Source organism: Manacus vitellinus, unplaced genomic scaffold (genome assembly GCF_001715985.3).
Source record: "Manacus vitellinus isolate BGI_N305 unplaced genomic scaffold, ASM171598v3 scaffold_5_pilon, whole genome shotgun sequence".
Taxonomy (NCBI): Eukaryota; Metazoa; Chordata; class Aves; order Passeriformes; family Pipridae; genus Manacus; species Manacus vitellinus.
In genome coordinates this window covers 39068059-39082594 of record NW_021940682.1, presented here as the reverse complement: position 1 = coordinate 39082594, position 14536 = coordinate 39068059, and the positions used below count along the sequence as shown (strand labels likewise).

At 35.5% G+C, this 14536-nt stretch overlaps 1 protein-coding gene across 29 annotated transcripts in view; it reads left to right on the top strand.

The window, feature by feature from the left end:
- Window positions 1-14536, top strand: part of NRCAM (neuronal cell adhesion molecule) — a 151081-nt gene that overhangs the window by 83232 nt on the left and 53313 nt on the right. For 14 of the 29 annotated variants that reach the window (XM_029963353.1, XM_029963357.1, XM_029963356.1 and 11 more), the window contains 9 exons: window positions 248-265; window positions 2183-2288; window positions 5137-5333; window positions 6209-6331; window positions 6710-6880; window positions 7324-7380; window positions 9423-9534; window positions 11845-12029; window positions 13458-13589. In XM_029963353.1, coding sequence (XP_029819213.1) covers window positions 248-265; window positions 2183-2288; window positions 5137-5333; window positions 6209-6331; window positions 6710-6880; window positions 7324-7380; window positions 9423-9534; window positions 11845-12029; window positions 13458-13589 — 1101 coding nt within the window. The remainder of the gene's footprint in view (window positions 1-247; window positions 266-2182; window positions 2289-5136; window positions 5334-6208; window positions 6332-6709; window positions 6881-7323; window positions 7381-9422; window positions 9535-11844; window positions 12030-13457; window positions 13590-14536) is intronic. The other 15 variants (XM_018080430.2, XM_018080421.2, XM_029963366.1 and 12 more) reach the window with 3 other exon arrangements.

Below are 14536 nucleotides of genomic sequence, written 5' to 3'. Positions count from 1 at the left end.
TACCATGAGTTTTGAGATAAATGTAGTAATAACTGACACAATGAAAACTGTAGCTGGGATTTAAGGCTTCCCTGCGTGGCTTACAGTGCTAAATGTTTTAAATGTTTACTTTTTAATGGTGACCAATGTACTTGTCAGACATACTTATCTTCCCTCTCAAAATTGCTAATTTTCTTTTCACTAACAAATGTTTCTCTTTAATCTCCATTTGTCCATTCAACTGCTGATTCTGATGTGGAAATAAAAGCAAAACTTCTAGAAGAATGTAAGTTCCTCTTCACTAAAACTAGGCTGTGTGCCGCTGAAAAGTAATACTGATTGGTTTGCTGTATCTAGATGTTTTGTGCATGCAGTGTTCAGAAAACAAACTACTGTACATAAATCAACATTCTAAAATTCTGAAAAAATTAATTGTGTGGTTTTTGATGGTGTGCTATCTGAACATTAAAATATTTACTCAGTATCAGCATGTGCAGTGTTTTATGACTACTTTCAGGAGTAAATGTACTTGATAAAAAATAAATTCATTGGAATATATGTACTTTTGTACTATTATACATATCTGAGTTGGAGATACTTTTATATCCATAGTGGATACAGTTATTTAAGTAGACCTCATATTTTTATGGCTTCTCCTAACTAAGCTCTAGTGTCATGGTTAATTCAGTCAGTTTTAAGCACAGTGCATAGCACAGGAATAGAGATTTCAGGTCTTTGATGTGCATCAGATGGAATATCCTGTGGGTTGGGCAGCGTTCATGTCATGTCCCTTTTCAGAGTGTATTTGCTTTTCCCAAGTAAGCATCTGGCACGTATTGACCCTGAAATATGCCCCTGAGAGGGAAAGGGACTGTCTTCAAAGTGCCTCTAAAGAAATACACACAAAGGCATGATCATGTAAAAATACTTCCTCCCTCATTACTCCTGCAATGAGAAGCAAAACCCAGTTCTGTATGGCCTGTTCTGTTCTGCTTAGCTGCTGTATTTTGTTAATGATTTCATGATCTGATGTTTTTTCCGTGGCTGTTTCTTGTCAGTAGGGTTTTACAGAAGGCTACCTCTGTCTGTGCAACAGACTACTTTATATATTATGGTAGGGAAGACTTAAAGTAAAAATCCCAGTTTTACAATTTTAACTGGCTAGAAAGAGGCATGAGAATACAGCTAACTCTAGTGATTGAAATATTTTGTTCAAGTTGCTAGAAATTACCCCAAAGCAGTAGCATTGCTGGACAGGCAATTTACAACATCCAGACAGAGATGTTAATGGGCATGTTATTAAACAGATTCCTTTAGATGATGCTAAACTATAAACAGATGAATAATGTTGAGGAAGACACCTTTCTCACTATCTTAATATCGCAGACATGATATTTTTAATGCAAAAATCAGCATAGATGTTGATAAAAGATTATAAATTATGTTAAATAGGTAGGCACCAACTATTGTGTCAGGTGAATCAATTCTTTTCTGTGCTAGTCATTCTAGAGTACTTGACAAATTACAAATGTGGAATGTTTGTTACTTCCAGGGCAATTCATAAGACTAAATTCTTATTGGGCTCCTTATTGGGGAATCAGTACTTTACTTTTTCTACATGTTTACTTTATTTGGAAAGTCGGTACTATTTTTGTCATTTTTACAGTCTTTTAACACATTTTTTACTCCTGAAAAGTAGTTCCTAAAAGCATGCTTTATAGATTATGTTGAGTGTAATAAATGTGTGAAAAGGGTTACACCCATAGAGAATTTGGAAATAAAAAAATATTTAGAAACACAAAGCAGTGTGTGTTTCTTTCCTTCTGTGTAGTAAAAAACATTTTATGAAGGTTTATGCCTTCCAACTCTTCATTTCAGATCGTTGGACTTAGAATTGGAGTGTCCTTTGGGTTTGTGGAAATCTGTTGAAATCTGAGGTATAGAAGTGACATTCATTAAACTTTTTGGCCAAGATCTTCACCCACAGTAAATCAGGATAGCTCAGTTGGGAGTTAGTATAGCTACACTGATTTACAAGGGTAGAGCACTTCAGCCTCCTGATACAAAGGATACTTTAATCCCATTCTTCTGTCACTGATTTGCTTGATAATCACAATTCTGCTCTCTCTGTTTACAAACTGGTTTGGTGATACTTTGAAAGCATTGTTAAATTCGTCTCTCTTTCTTATATTCCATAATGAAGTGTCACAACCTCCTACGATAACTCATCAGTCTCCAAAAGATTACATTGTTGACCCTCGAGAGAATATTGTAATACAGTGTGAAGCCAAAGGAAAGCCACCTCCTAGGTTAGTAGCATTTTGTTTTGCTTTTGTTGGCCTAACAGCATGGAAGAACTAGGAGAAAATACTGTAACTTTTGTAAACTAACAAGATTATGTGTATGAATATGCTTGCACATGCAGAAACATGCATGCACCCCTACCTCTGTAATTTAAACAGCTACCAGATAGTGGTAAATTTGACTCTTCTCATATTTGACATTTAAACTTTTCTGTATTCATCAAGCAACTGTAGTATTTTCATTCTCAAAGCTCTACCAATAAAATAATAAACAACTATTTGAACAGCAGATAGGTAAATACCCATGGAACACACAAAGAGACATGCCGTACTATGAACTGGATCACATTCCAGATTTAAGCATTGTGTTTAAGAACAATGGATGTTGAGTGAATTCAGAGTAACACTAATAAATTCACATTTAATGTTTTGTAAATCATTCTGGTTTTTGAGGCTCATCTTGGAATACATTTTGTCAGAATATAATTTGTATCAGTTTTAATGTTCAGTAGCCTTTATTTACCAAGAGTATTTAATAGGCTTAAGTTTCGGTTTTGACAGAAATGGTAGCCCTCTACATAGATCAGATTCCTGATCTTTGTCCATTTTAAGGTTCTCTTTAAATTTAAGATCCTCTTTCAGGGTCTTTAAATACTTAAAAACTATTCATTTCAAGACACTGAGTACCTGTACTGGAAACAACAATAGCCATGATACATTCTGGCACTGTTAGTATCTGCCTCTGATTTCAGAGACTATGAACACAGAAATGTGCATCTCTGTGTGCTCAGCAATGTTATGCTACAACTTACTAGCAAGGTCAGTCTATAACTGTTCATTCAGACGCAGACAGAGCTCATTAAATGTACTTCTTCTGGATAACCAGGCTTTTTGGCACATTATTCCTGCTGGTTGCCTTGGCATCCTGGTCATTATCATGCTGGGCAGCAGAATGGGGAAGATGGAGGTTGTCTGGGATATTCTCACCCTTTCTAGTGTTCCATTAATGATAGGAGTGCCACAGATCTGCTGTGTTTACCAGCACTTTAATTTAGCTGGCCCAATGCCATTTTTAAGAGTCTGGGTGTTGACCTGGAAGATCAGATGATTATTGTGCACTTTGGGACAACTGTATTGCTTCTTCAGATGTTTCTCTTGAATGTCTTTTTTGGTTGGAATTACCTGAGGAAAAAAGGATGCTGTCTGTGAGACTAACTAACCTGAGCTGTGTGCTAGTGCTCAGCAGCTGTGTGCTGCTCTACATCCTCATTTTCCCCATCAAACCTGTAACTGGCTTTGTTCCCCTACTACAGAGGAAGAGACGGGATTTCAGTACAGAATTTTTTCATGACTTTTACAAGCTTGTGCTTAGTCTTCCTTATTTTTCAAGATATGACATCCAATTAATTTATATCAATAGTCTGTCTGGTCCATCAGTCCTGATAACCTGCAAATGCATATTGGAACTTGATCTGCTCAAAAGCTCTGAATTTGAACTTTCTCAGCCCACAGTGTGAATTGGTTGTTAGAACAAGGCAACTTCTTACTGGTCAGAGCATCTGGCATAAAGGTTTATGGATGTGCTTCTTGAGCAGTAAAGACTCTGACTTTCCTGTTTCTCTAATTCAGGGGTTTGTACCACTTATGCTACCTCTCAATTGAAGCTACATTACAATTTCCCACATCCTTCAGTTATTGGTAGCAGAGGATTACAGAAACCCCACTTTCTGAAGCTTCTTTCACAAGGTTATAAAAGAGGTTTGCTGTTGGTTCGCTGTGCCTGCTAGTCCTCCCAAAAACACTGCAGTGTGATGCAGTGCTGCTGGTCAGGTCTAGTTCTGTCTCCCACCCCAAAGTGCAAATAGCGTGTCTGCATGCTGCAGAAGGTCAGTGTACAGTGTGAGTCCCTTAGAATTTCAGCTTTTCCAGTACCATTTAAGTTTCTATTTTAGGAAGCATTCTAACCAGTAAGCACATAGACTGTGCTTAAGATTCTGAAGCAAAAGTGTAACAAGTATGAAAGCTGCTCTTTACAGCATTTGAACCTGTGAGCACTCAGCACTTCACAGGCATTGTCTAGTTTTCTATGACTATACTTTTGACCATTAACAGAGCATATATAAGAAATTGGTGTTTACAGTAGTCTAAGTTGCAAATTGTGAATCTCTGCTTCTTTACAATTTTTTTGTGGGTTCTATTAGTCTTCATTTTTAGTGACTACTTTTATAAATTTACTAGATTAATTATTAGCTATCAGACTATATAATTTCATTTAAAGAGTCATGATTGGTTGTGTTATAATAGTGAAAAGAAATCAAACTCACCACATAGTCTTTAATTCATTTGCATAACTTCAAAATTACCAAACCAATTAAAAGAAATGGTCTTCTGCTGGGGCCTGAGATGGCACATTTCAGCCCAGAGCAAGTTTTTAAAGACAGGTTTACAGGTGCTTTCAACAACAGGTTTTATAATGGAAATGCTAATGCAGCTTTAGCAGTATCAGTTCTTGCAGATGTTACTGCATCATTTTTATCAGAAACTAAATCAGTTCTTTCCCGTGTATGATTAACCTCAGAATCCTTTAATGTATTTAAAAAAAAAAAAAATTGACTTTGAAATGGCTCCTGTTAACAAGTTCAGCCAAAACCTTTTATCTTAAAACATTGCCCAATTTCTCATATTAAAAGTGCTGTATTATGTCATTAGCTCATTTATTTTGGGAAGAAGTCTTACTTATCTGCTAAAGAAGAAATAACATGCATTTTTTGGTAACTACTTTTTTTCTTCTTTTCATACAATCTACAAAAGGCAGCTCAAGAAGAAACTTTTCTTTTTGTTTTTATTATTTTAGCTTCTCCTGGACACGCAATGGAACTCATTTTGATATAGATAAAGATGCACAGGTAACAATGAAACCAAATTCAGGGACCCTTGTCATAAATATTATGAATGGTGGGAAGGCAGAAGCATATGAAGGAGTATACCAGTGTACAGCAAGGAATGAACGAGGAGCAGCCATTTCCAACAATATTGTTATAAGGCCTTCTAGTAAGTAAAGATCTTAATTTTCAGAAAACGTGAAACACTTTGGTTTTCTTAATTTCTTATGAACTTTTTGCCTTTTTGTTTTCCTGTCTTAAAAATTTAATCATCAAAGTGATTTTGTTAGAAGTTACTGTCTCTTTTCTGATACTTAGATTTAATACTGTATTGCATGTTCTCTCAAATATTTTTTTAGAAAATTTAATAACTTGGGTTTTTTTCTTAGTACAGCTAGATGACCTATCATATTTAAAAATGATTTGTATATATGACACTACTATTAAAACAAAATATTTAAATCCTTAGTGCACATCATTGCTGATGACAATTTTTATTCTTTTTACAAAGCCTGTGTTCCACAGTTTTTGTAATAGCTTTACTACAGAACAGATTGGGACTAAAAAGAAGATAAGGCAAACAAATTTTTATTAATGGTGGACTGTTTTTGCAGCTTTTTATGTGCTTTTTAATCTCAGATTAGTTTTTCAAGCTTCTCAGCTTAAAATGTGCTGTTCTTACATTTTAATAAAACTGCATGTATAATATTGTTTCAAGAAGGTCTACTCCTTCTAATTTAGCACATCGCTTTTTTTTTTCATTATCATAGTTAAAACTTTTCAAGTTACTGTTATAAAACCTTTTGTGAGAAGGCAAAATTATTTGAATCAGTCGATTATACTTTCAGCAAATCAATGCTGCACTTTTCTTTCAGAAAACATAAAAAAAGAACAAAAATTAAATCTTTAGTAAATGTGACAGGACTTAACATTGCGATGCATGTACTTCTTCTGTTTTTCTGGAATATTATGTGCATTTTCCCATAAATTTTGGAGGTTTTGTCAATCCATAGTTTGTGTGTGTGTTAAAATTACTTTCTATAGGATCGCCTTTGTGGACCAAAGAAAAACTAGAACCACATCAGGTTCGCGAAGGTGATTCACTCGTACTGCACTGCAGACCTCCTGTTGGCTTACCACCACCTATAATATTTTGGATGGATAATGGTGAGTTTGGTTTTTATGCAGAAGTAGTTTACTTTTTGCAGTTTTTCTGCATAGTAGATCATTGTTTACTTACCAAGACCAGATGGTGGAGTTTCCCTGTAAGTTAAAATTCAGAGAATTTCCATTTCTGTAGAACTGAAGAAACAAGCAGACATACAGCCCAAAAGCCTGAAGTCAAAAGCAGCTGGAGATCTTCATGTAAGTTGTAGATTAACCCACTGGGGAAGAATGGGAAGACAGGGGAACTTGCTGGGAAACTTAGAAATGTCTGTATGTACAAAGCCACAAACAGTGTAATTGAGCAAATGTGGAGTCTGCAGATCATAATAATGGAGTGTATATTATAATTGAGATAAATGTGTCCTTGTTTTCCCTTAGCTTTCCAAAGGCTGCCTCAAAGTGAAAGAGTTTCCCAAGGTCTAAATGGAGATCTTTATTTTTCTAATGTACAACCAGAAGACACCCGGGAGGACTATATCTGCTATGCAAGATTTAATCATACACAAACTATACAGCAGAAACAACCCATTTCTGTAAAAGTCTTTTCAAGTAGGTATTGCATTACCTAATTACATATTTACGTAGTATTTATCCGGAGTTCTCAAGTTATATGCTGACTTTAAGTAGTGTTACGCTAGGGAATGTTGTCATTTTAATTCTAAATAAGAAATTGTTCTACTGTATAAACTTGGGCAATGTAATCTCCAATTTTCTTGACATTTTAAGAGCTGCCATTTTTCCCTTTATAAGGCTTTGTCTTCTGAAAAAATGTTTTGTAAGATTTGAAATATAGAAAAAATACCATGTAAAAAATAAGTTTTCAGATGATTTTCCAGTGCAATAATATAAAGTTATTATGAATATTGTAACTATTGAAACAAATTAATCAATCATTTGATTAACTCACCGTGGCCATATCATCACCTTTTGATTCCCAGAACTTTTATTTATCCCTCTCGTATGCATTCTTCATGATATTCTGTTTATTTCAGTGGATTCATTGAATGACACTATAGCTGCTAATTTGAGTGACACTGATATTTATGGTGGTGAGTTACACTGGTCCCCACTGATACTCCCTGTTTCACAGTAGCATTTAGTTAACTAACCTCACCTCCATGGCTACTTAACCTTTTGCTCCCTTTTCAGTTTCTAATAAAGGTATCAATTAGTGCTGGTGATAATATATACTTTAGGAAGGGACTGCACAGTGTGATCCTTTTAAATACTTAATTTTTCAATGTTGTTGTAACATATGGCTCATAAAAAATATAAATGCTTATTATAAATGAGTCCTTTCACACTGGGGCAGATTTTAAAATTGGTCTAGTTGATTGCTTCTATACTGTGTTGCTTTTTCTTATTTTTCTCCAATTTACCAAGTAGTTTGATAGTTCATTATCACTAGGACTATTCACTATCGTATGTTGCATAACAAATAACAACAATTAAGCATTTAACAGATGCACTTCACATTTAATATCTTATTGTATGTACCATTCATTTTTATCTTAATTCATGAGCGTGAAACTGGAATTAATAAAAATCTGAACACTTTAATACTATCTGTATAAATAACTATGTAGGAGTGAGATGACTTTTGTTTGCTTGGTGTTTAAACTGGTCTTCCCATTAATTTATGTTGAATTGTCTTTTGTATATTTTGACTTAAATCCTCCCAAACAGGCTTGTGTATGTTTAGCGAGGCTGACTTTGGAGCACTACTGATTCTGTAACACTTGAGGTTCTAGACTCTCCACTTGATATTGTGTGATGTAGAAAATAATTGATAATTTACTCTATTTTGTCTTTTTCCTTGTCAAATGGGGCTCTGTACATATTAAACCATAACTTATGTAAATCCAAAATAAAACATGGGCACAGAATATTTTATTTCTCTGCATAAAACTTACATGTTATTCAGGAGGAACAAACAAAAAATAAATACCTGAATACAAAACAATATATTAACTACAATTAATTAGGAAAATACTGTTCAATTGGGTCACAACTCAGAAACACCAGGGTAATTCTTCTGAATTTTCATAGTCTCAAAATATGAGATATATTAGTTGTTGCTGTGACTGTCAACTGTGTTCTTGACTCTAGACTTCCCCTTTCTCTCAACAGTGTTTTTTGTGTACTAATTTTTAAGAAATTCACAGCACATACTGTATTTAAAATCATATTTATGTTAATTTGTCAGTAAATCCCGTACCCTAACAAACTTAGAGTTTATTGTGTTTCTAATCACATTAAAAAAAATAAAAATTACTGTAATGTTTCAGATTGCTACTGCATTTCAGAGCAATTTAATCCTATATAGTAAATTGCTATAAGAGAAAATTAGAGGATGCTCAGAAAACACTCTATAATTACAGAAAACACTCTTATTTTGACTTCCATAAAGGCACAGGAAATACTATAATACTTCAAAAGCCAACAGAGTATAATGTCAGAAATTGGTCTTATATTTATAGCTGCCTATTTACTGTAGTTATTTCTTATAGGTTAATCAATGGTTCTTTATTACAAGGCTGGGGAAATGCTTGAATTAAAGTTAAATATACAGCAAGAGGCAAATACAAGGCTTCTGAAACCACATCTCATATTGTCTAGAAAGTATTAAAACATATTGCAAAGCAGGGCATACCTTTCATCCCCTTGGTTTATATTTTTGAGTAAAATAGCTTTGCTTTATTTTTATTTTTATGGAAGCCCAGAAATTTTTGGTAACTTTGAGTCTTGCACTGTGCCTCACACTAGTGGCTTATTACTCCCCATAATAATTCTGCTGAAGTGAATAGGGGCTGCTTAGGATTAAGGCTGCATAGTTGTCTATGTAAAAGCTTTGTATCAGTTGCTCCTGTCTTTAATAATAACATTTTTCATGTATATGTTCAAAATTGTGGCATTTAACAGATATGTTATGTCTGTCAAAACCTAATGTGTTGAGCTCTGTAGTTGTGTTACACAATGACTTAAATGGCCAATGTAGAGCACAATCTGTCCAAAATGTGAGAATGGATGTATGCATTTGATCAGTATTGAGAGAAAAATTAGAAATTAATTTGAATTTTTCTTGTTTCAGCGAAGCCAGTTACAGAGAGGCAGCCAGTTCTTCTAACACCTACAGGTAGCACGAGTACCAAAGTGGAACTCAGAGGAAATGTGCTTTTGTTGGAGTGCATTGCAGCAGGATTGTGAGTTACTTTTTAGATAGGCGTTTTTTTTCTAAATAGAAATACAGAAACTGAGGGAAACCTTTCAGAGATGCTTAAAATGTTACCACTGTATAAGCTTATGTGTTTCAAAGAAGCAGAAGTGTAGAATGGAAAGAGCTGTATTGAGGAAATCCTCCATTTACTTGGGGATCAGCAGACTTTAAAACTGATTATGAACATATGTATGGCCTCTGCCTTCTCAGATTCTCAAACCCTATGCACAGGATACGGGTTATACCGTTGGTTTTAAAGGACACAAGCAAGAAATGCCATAGGATAAAGTCAGGCAAATATACGAAGAATTGCTCTCAGGAATACAGCCTCTGTTTTTTTCCTAAGTTTGCAATCATTAGGCTCTCAAATTATATAAAAATAGACATGAATTTACTGTTCTAATCTGAGAAAGCTTCTTATATATGCTAGTAATTACTTAGTAGATCAGCTAGATGGGAGTTGTTAAAAGATATCTTCAGCTCCTTACATCAGATTTCTCATTGTAATTGAGTTTAATTGCTACTTGTTTCTTCAATGCAATGCAAGTTTGCTTCTGCTGGTTATTGGGCAAGAAGAAAATTACTAAAGAGCAATTTAACTTCATTAATTAGGTTGATCTTAAGTTAGTTTCAGGAAGAAATCTGAGAATAGATTGCTTAGAAATAGAAAATCCTCAGTACCTGTTTCAGGAACTGTAAATGTGTTTACAGTGAACAAAGGCGTATAACGCAGAGGGCTCTGACTTAGCCATGAGGAAAGCCAATAACTGTAAATCATGCACCACAGCATCATGCACATGTGTTCACTTGCATAAGCTCTAGAGGGCTTCTCATGCACACTTGACACAGTTTGATAGGAGCATCGGTGCATTGTTTCTGTCTCAGCTGTGGTCTGCTCAGGTGATTGCGCCAGCAGCACCAGCAGCACCAACAAAACCATGACCGTGAGTAGCATCAGCTCAGGTAATCTTTGTCTGCAATATGGTTACATGCTTTTTGACAGTCCATCAATAAAAGTATTTGGTGATCCAAACACAGGTAAAATGGCTGGATAAAACCCATGAAAAATATAGAGTATTATACAGGTTAGTGTCTTTAGCTGTCATGTAATTAAAAAAAAAATAATTCACCGAGGGAATACTTGTCCACAAAGGGTCAGATGCATATTTTTTTAAAAACAACTATTCCTAATTACGGACACCATAAATAAGTGTCTGTGTTATAAAATCTGTGATATTAGACTGCTAAGGGGCTATTTGCCTAGAGTCATTACTATTTGGAAGAGGACATTCTACTCAGTAAGAGTAGAACACCTTCTAATTTCTTGTCATTTTAAAAATGTATCTCCATGTGTTTGAACAACTTTTCAGCTTCAGTGGACAACTGGGGGCATAGCCAAGGTTTAGACATGGTGCAGTGACAAGTAGCTATACTTGACTCAGCACTTTCATTTTTTTCTTCATTTCTCATAAGAAATATTTCTATCTGCTTACAGCTCTGCTGTAAAATTTATGATGTTCATGAAGCATAGGATATTGCTCACACTAAGGACAATTATAAACTTGTCATTATCTAGAAGCTACCTTTAAAAACACCATAAGCATCAATTTAATAGTAGAAGCACAATGAGATTTGAAACTTGTCTTCATTTATCAACTATCAGGTATTTTAAATTAATCAGCAGACAAATGTATTCTGTAATTATTACTCCTATGAACAGATGGCCATTGACAGTGTTAGTGAAGCTTGTCATTTCCTAGAAACAAATGCTGGCATATCTTTCATATTTGTTGCATGAGCCCCTGAATCTGGGTAAAGGCTCTCAAAATCACAGAATATGCTGAGTTGAAAGGGGCCGCTGAATCATCAAGTCGAACCCCTAGCCCTGCACAGGACCATTCCCAAGAGTCACTCCATGTGCCTGAGAGTATCATCCAAACACTTCTTGAACTCTGTCGGGCTTGGTGCTGTAACCACTTCCCTAGGGAGCCTGTTCCATCACCCAACCACCCTCTGGGTGAAGAGAACTTTTTTCTAATCACCAACCTAAACCTCCCTGACACAATTTCAGGCCATTCCCTTGGGTCCTGTCGCTGGTCACCACAGAGAAGAGATCAGTATCTACCCCTCCTTTTCCCCTCATAAGGAAGTTGTAGACTGCAATGAGGTCTCCCCTCAGTCTCCTCTTCTCCAGGTGTTAACATACTAAAACATATGTTAAAAAAAATTAATGTATTGAAGTCTTATCTTCCTTTTCTTCAATCCCTAAATTTGGTCTGTGCTTCTGCTTCTCCAGACCCACACCGGTAATCCGCTGGATTAAAGAGGGTGGGGAACTGCCAGCCAACAGAACATTTTTTGAAAATTTTAAGAAAACTCTCAAGATTATAGATGTTTCTGAAGCTGACTCTGGGAACTACAAGTGTATAGCAAGAAATACACTGGGTTCAGTTCATCATGTAATTTCAGTAACCGTGAAAGGTAATACTAAAATTATCATTAATGTAATGTTGTCAAATATACAGAATACAAGACTGAAGTGGGCTTTCTAGGATGAAGTACACCTGAAAGGATAAATGATAATGGTTAAAAAATACCCTGAGGAAACAATCGTTAAACCACCTGAATTCTAGTACTGGAAGGACTATTTCTAATCTCTTTTTCATTTTTTAATGTTCTTTTATAAAGCATCAGACTAAATTGTTATTGTACTGTAACAGTAGTAAGATAATTCATTAGTTTGCACCAGTACTACATTTATTTTAGATCCTTTGATTTTCTGTCATTAGACTGCTTCTTTCTCTTGTTTTTATATTTTTCTCCCCATGCCTCTTCATCATCTTTCTTATTTTCTCCATTTTTTCTGCACACCATTCATATAGCCCAGATTCTTTCTTTTTTATTTTACTATCATCTTACAGTCTTATATTCTTCCTTTTTCTCTCTTAAATGACATTTCTGAGTTTCTGCCTTCATGTTTTTTTACTCAAAATGATGCCTTACTAGTTCTAAAATCATTTACAATGTTTGTCTAAACAGGAATTGTAAGTATGTTGTGAATACCATGAAACAAAAACCTGTAATGGCAGCTAATTAGTCATTGAAATAATCAGTTGTAGTGCTTACTTTGCATGCTAAATAGCCCTTTACTGTGTTGTAGATCAGCATCATTTTATGATCACATCAAACCTCCTTTTTAAGAGAAGTTTCATTTTCTGTTTGCATCTGTCCCTCAATCCAAAGTCTGAAATTTAATTGCAAGATGCAATAACATATGCTCTTTGTGGTTATTTATTGTAAAAAGAATGGAGAAATAGTTGGATATCTTTTATTAGGGGCAGTGTTCCACCCATTCTGACCTCAATGTGTTTTCATCTTTCTCAGATAAACATCTGACCCCACTGCAATCGTCCATTGAATTTAGTGAGACCAAGGGTTTTTCCATTTCTAAATTTCACCCTTGACACGAAATCTTTTTGTATAGTCAAACCTAAATTCATTTCTAACAGCCTAACTATTGTGAGCATGGATATCTCTGAAATTAATCAAAATACCACTGCAGTCTCTGCAGATGCCATACTCAGATAAATTTTGCTTGCTTCGGGAAAGGCAAGTTAGATTCAAAGCAGGCAACCCTAAGTGAAAGACAACCCTTGTTGTTTGTATCAGAATTTTAATGCAATAGGTAGTGAATAGCTCAGTTTAGCCAATGTATAATCTACCAGTTAATCCTTGGGTATCACATAGAGAGAGATATATGTACATATATATATAAAGTAACAGTATAGGTGTAAGTCTGTATCTACACATACCTTGTTTGAATTATCTTCTGGTTACTGTATCTGTGCTTTATGACTTTCTGTACATAATTTTGGAAAATGATTGTTGTCTTTCTCTTCTTAAAACCAGCTGCCCCATACTGGATAACAGCACCCAGAAACTTGGTCTTGTCTCCTGGAGAAGATGGGACATTGATCTGCAGAGCTAATGGCAACCCAAAGCCTAGTATAAGCTGGTTAGCAAATGGCGTTCCCATAGCAAGTAAGATTCTTAATTACCTTACAGGAGCATGAATAAGAAAATATGACGAATATATGAGGTTTTTCTAATATAAGTGAAGAGCCTGTATATGAGTAGTTTTTGCCTGACAGGTAATACTAAATTTACAAAATATGTGGTAAAAATACTGTAGTTCATGAAAGTGGAACAACAAAATGTGCCCCTAACATGTTTGAGAGCACTAAAATGTGTAAGCATACCCCATTTTGTTCTGTCTAGTGTTCTGCTGGTAAGTATCTTTGTGGAGTTCAGGTGGTAGTAACAAAGCTGTGACATTTGTCCCTTTCACAAAGCCATTGCTGGGGTGTAATTTTTACTTATGTGCTTCTGTGGCAGTCATGTCTGCTAGATTGCTCCTTTGGTGCCCACTGCAACTCTAATGTTGTCAAGGAGTCCTGAATGTGACATAAAAGATCAAGTCCTCACATTTGTGGATATACAGAGCACTTGTAGGATTTGCAGGATTTGCAGTGCACTGCAGGATTTGCAGCTTAGCATATGTTTGAGCCTTCCAGGCTTCATTACTAAGAAGCTGCAGCAGCAAAACTGACTGAATGTGTCAGCAACTACCTGGCAAACAGCTTTTGCCAAGAAGGTGTCAAAGAAAAGGAACGCCTAAGGCAGTGGAACGGCTGTTTCTGTGTACATGGATACAAAAAGGAGGCCTGAATTGATAATTGAGTCACTTAATTGTCCTTACACGGGCAATGCTGTATGACAAACACAAGGTAGCCACTATATATAGCACAACTTTACTTGGGAAGGACTTGCTGGAGGACACTGCAGGGTGTGCACTCAGTATTCCCTGTGCCGCAAAGTCACGCTTGGTTCTTCTAGCTTTACCCTTCCTCACTCACAAAACAGTAGTATAAAAACAGACAATCTGCCCTGTTGGCTCATGAGAGACAATGTACTCTAAAATAGTGATC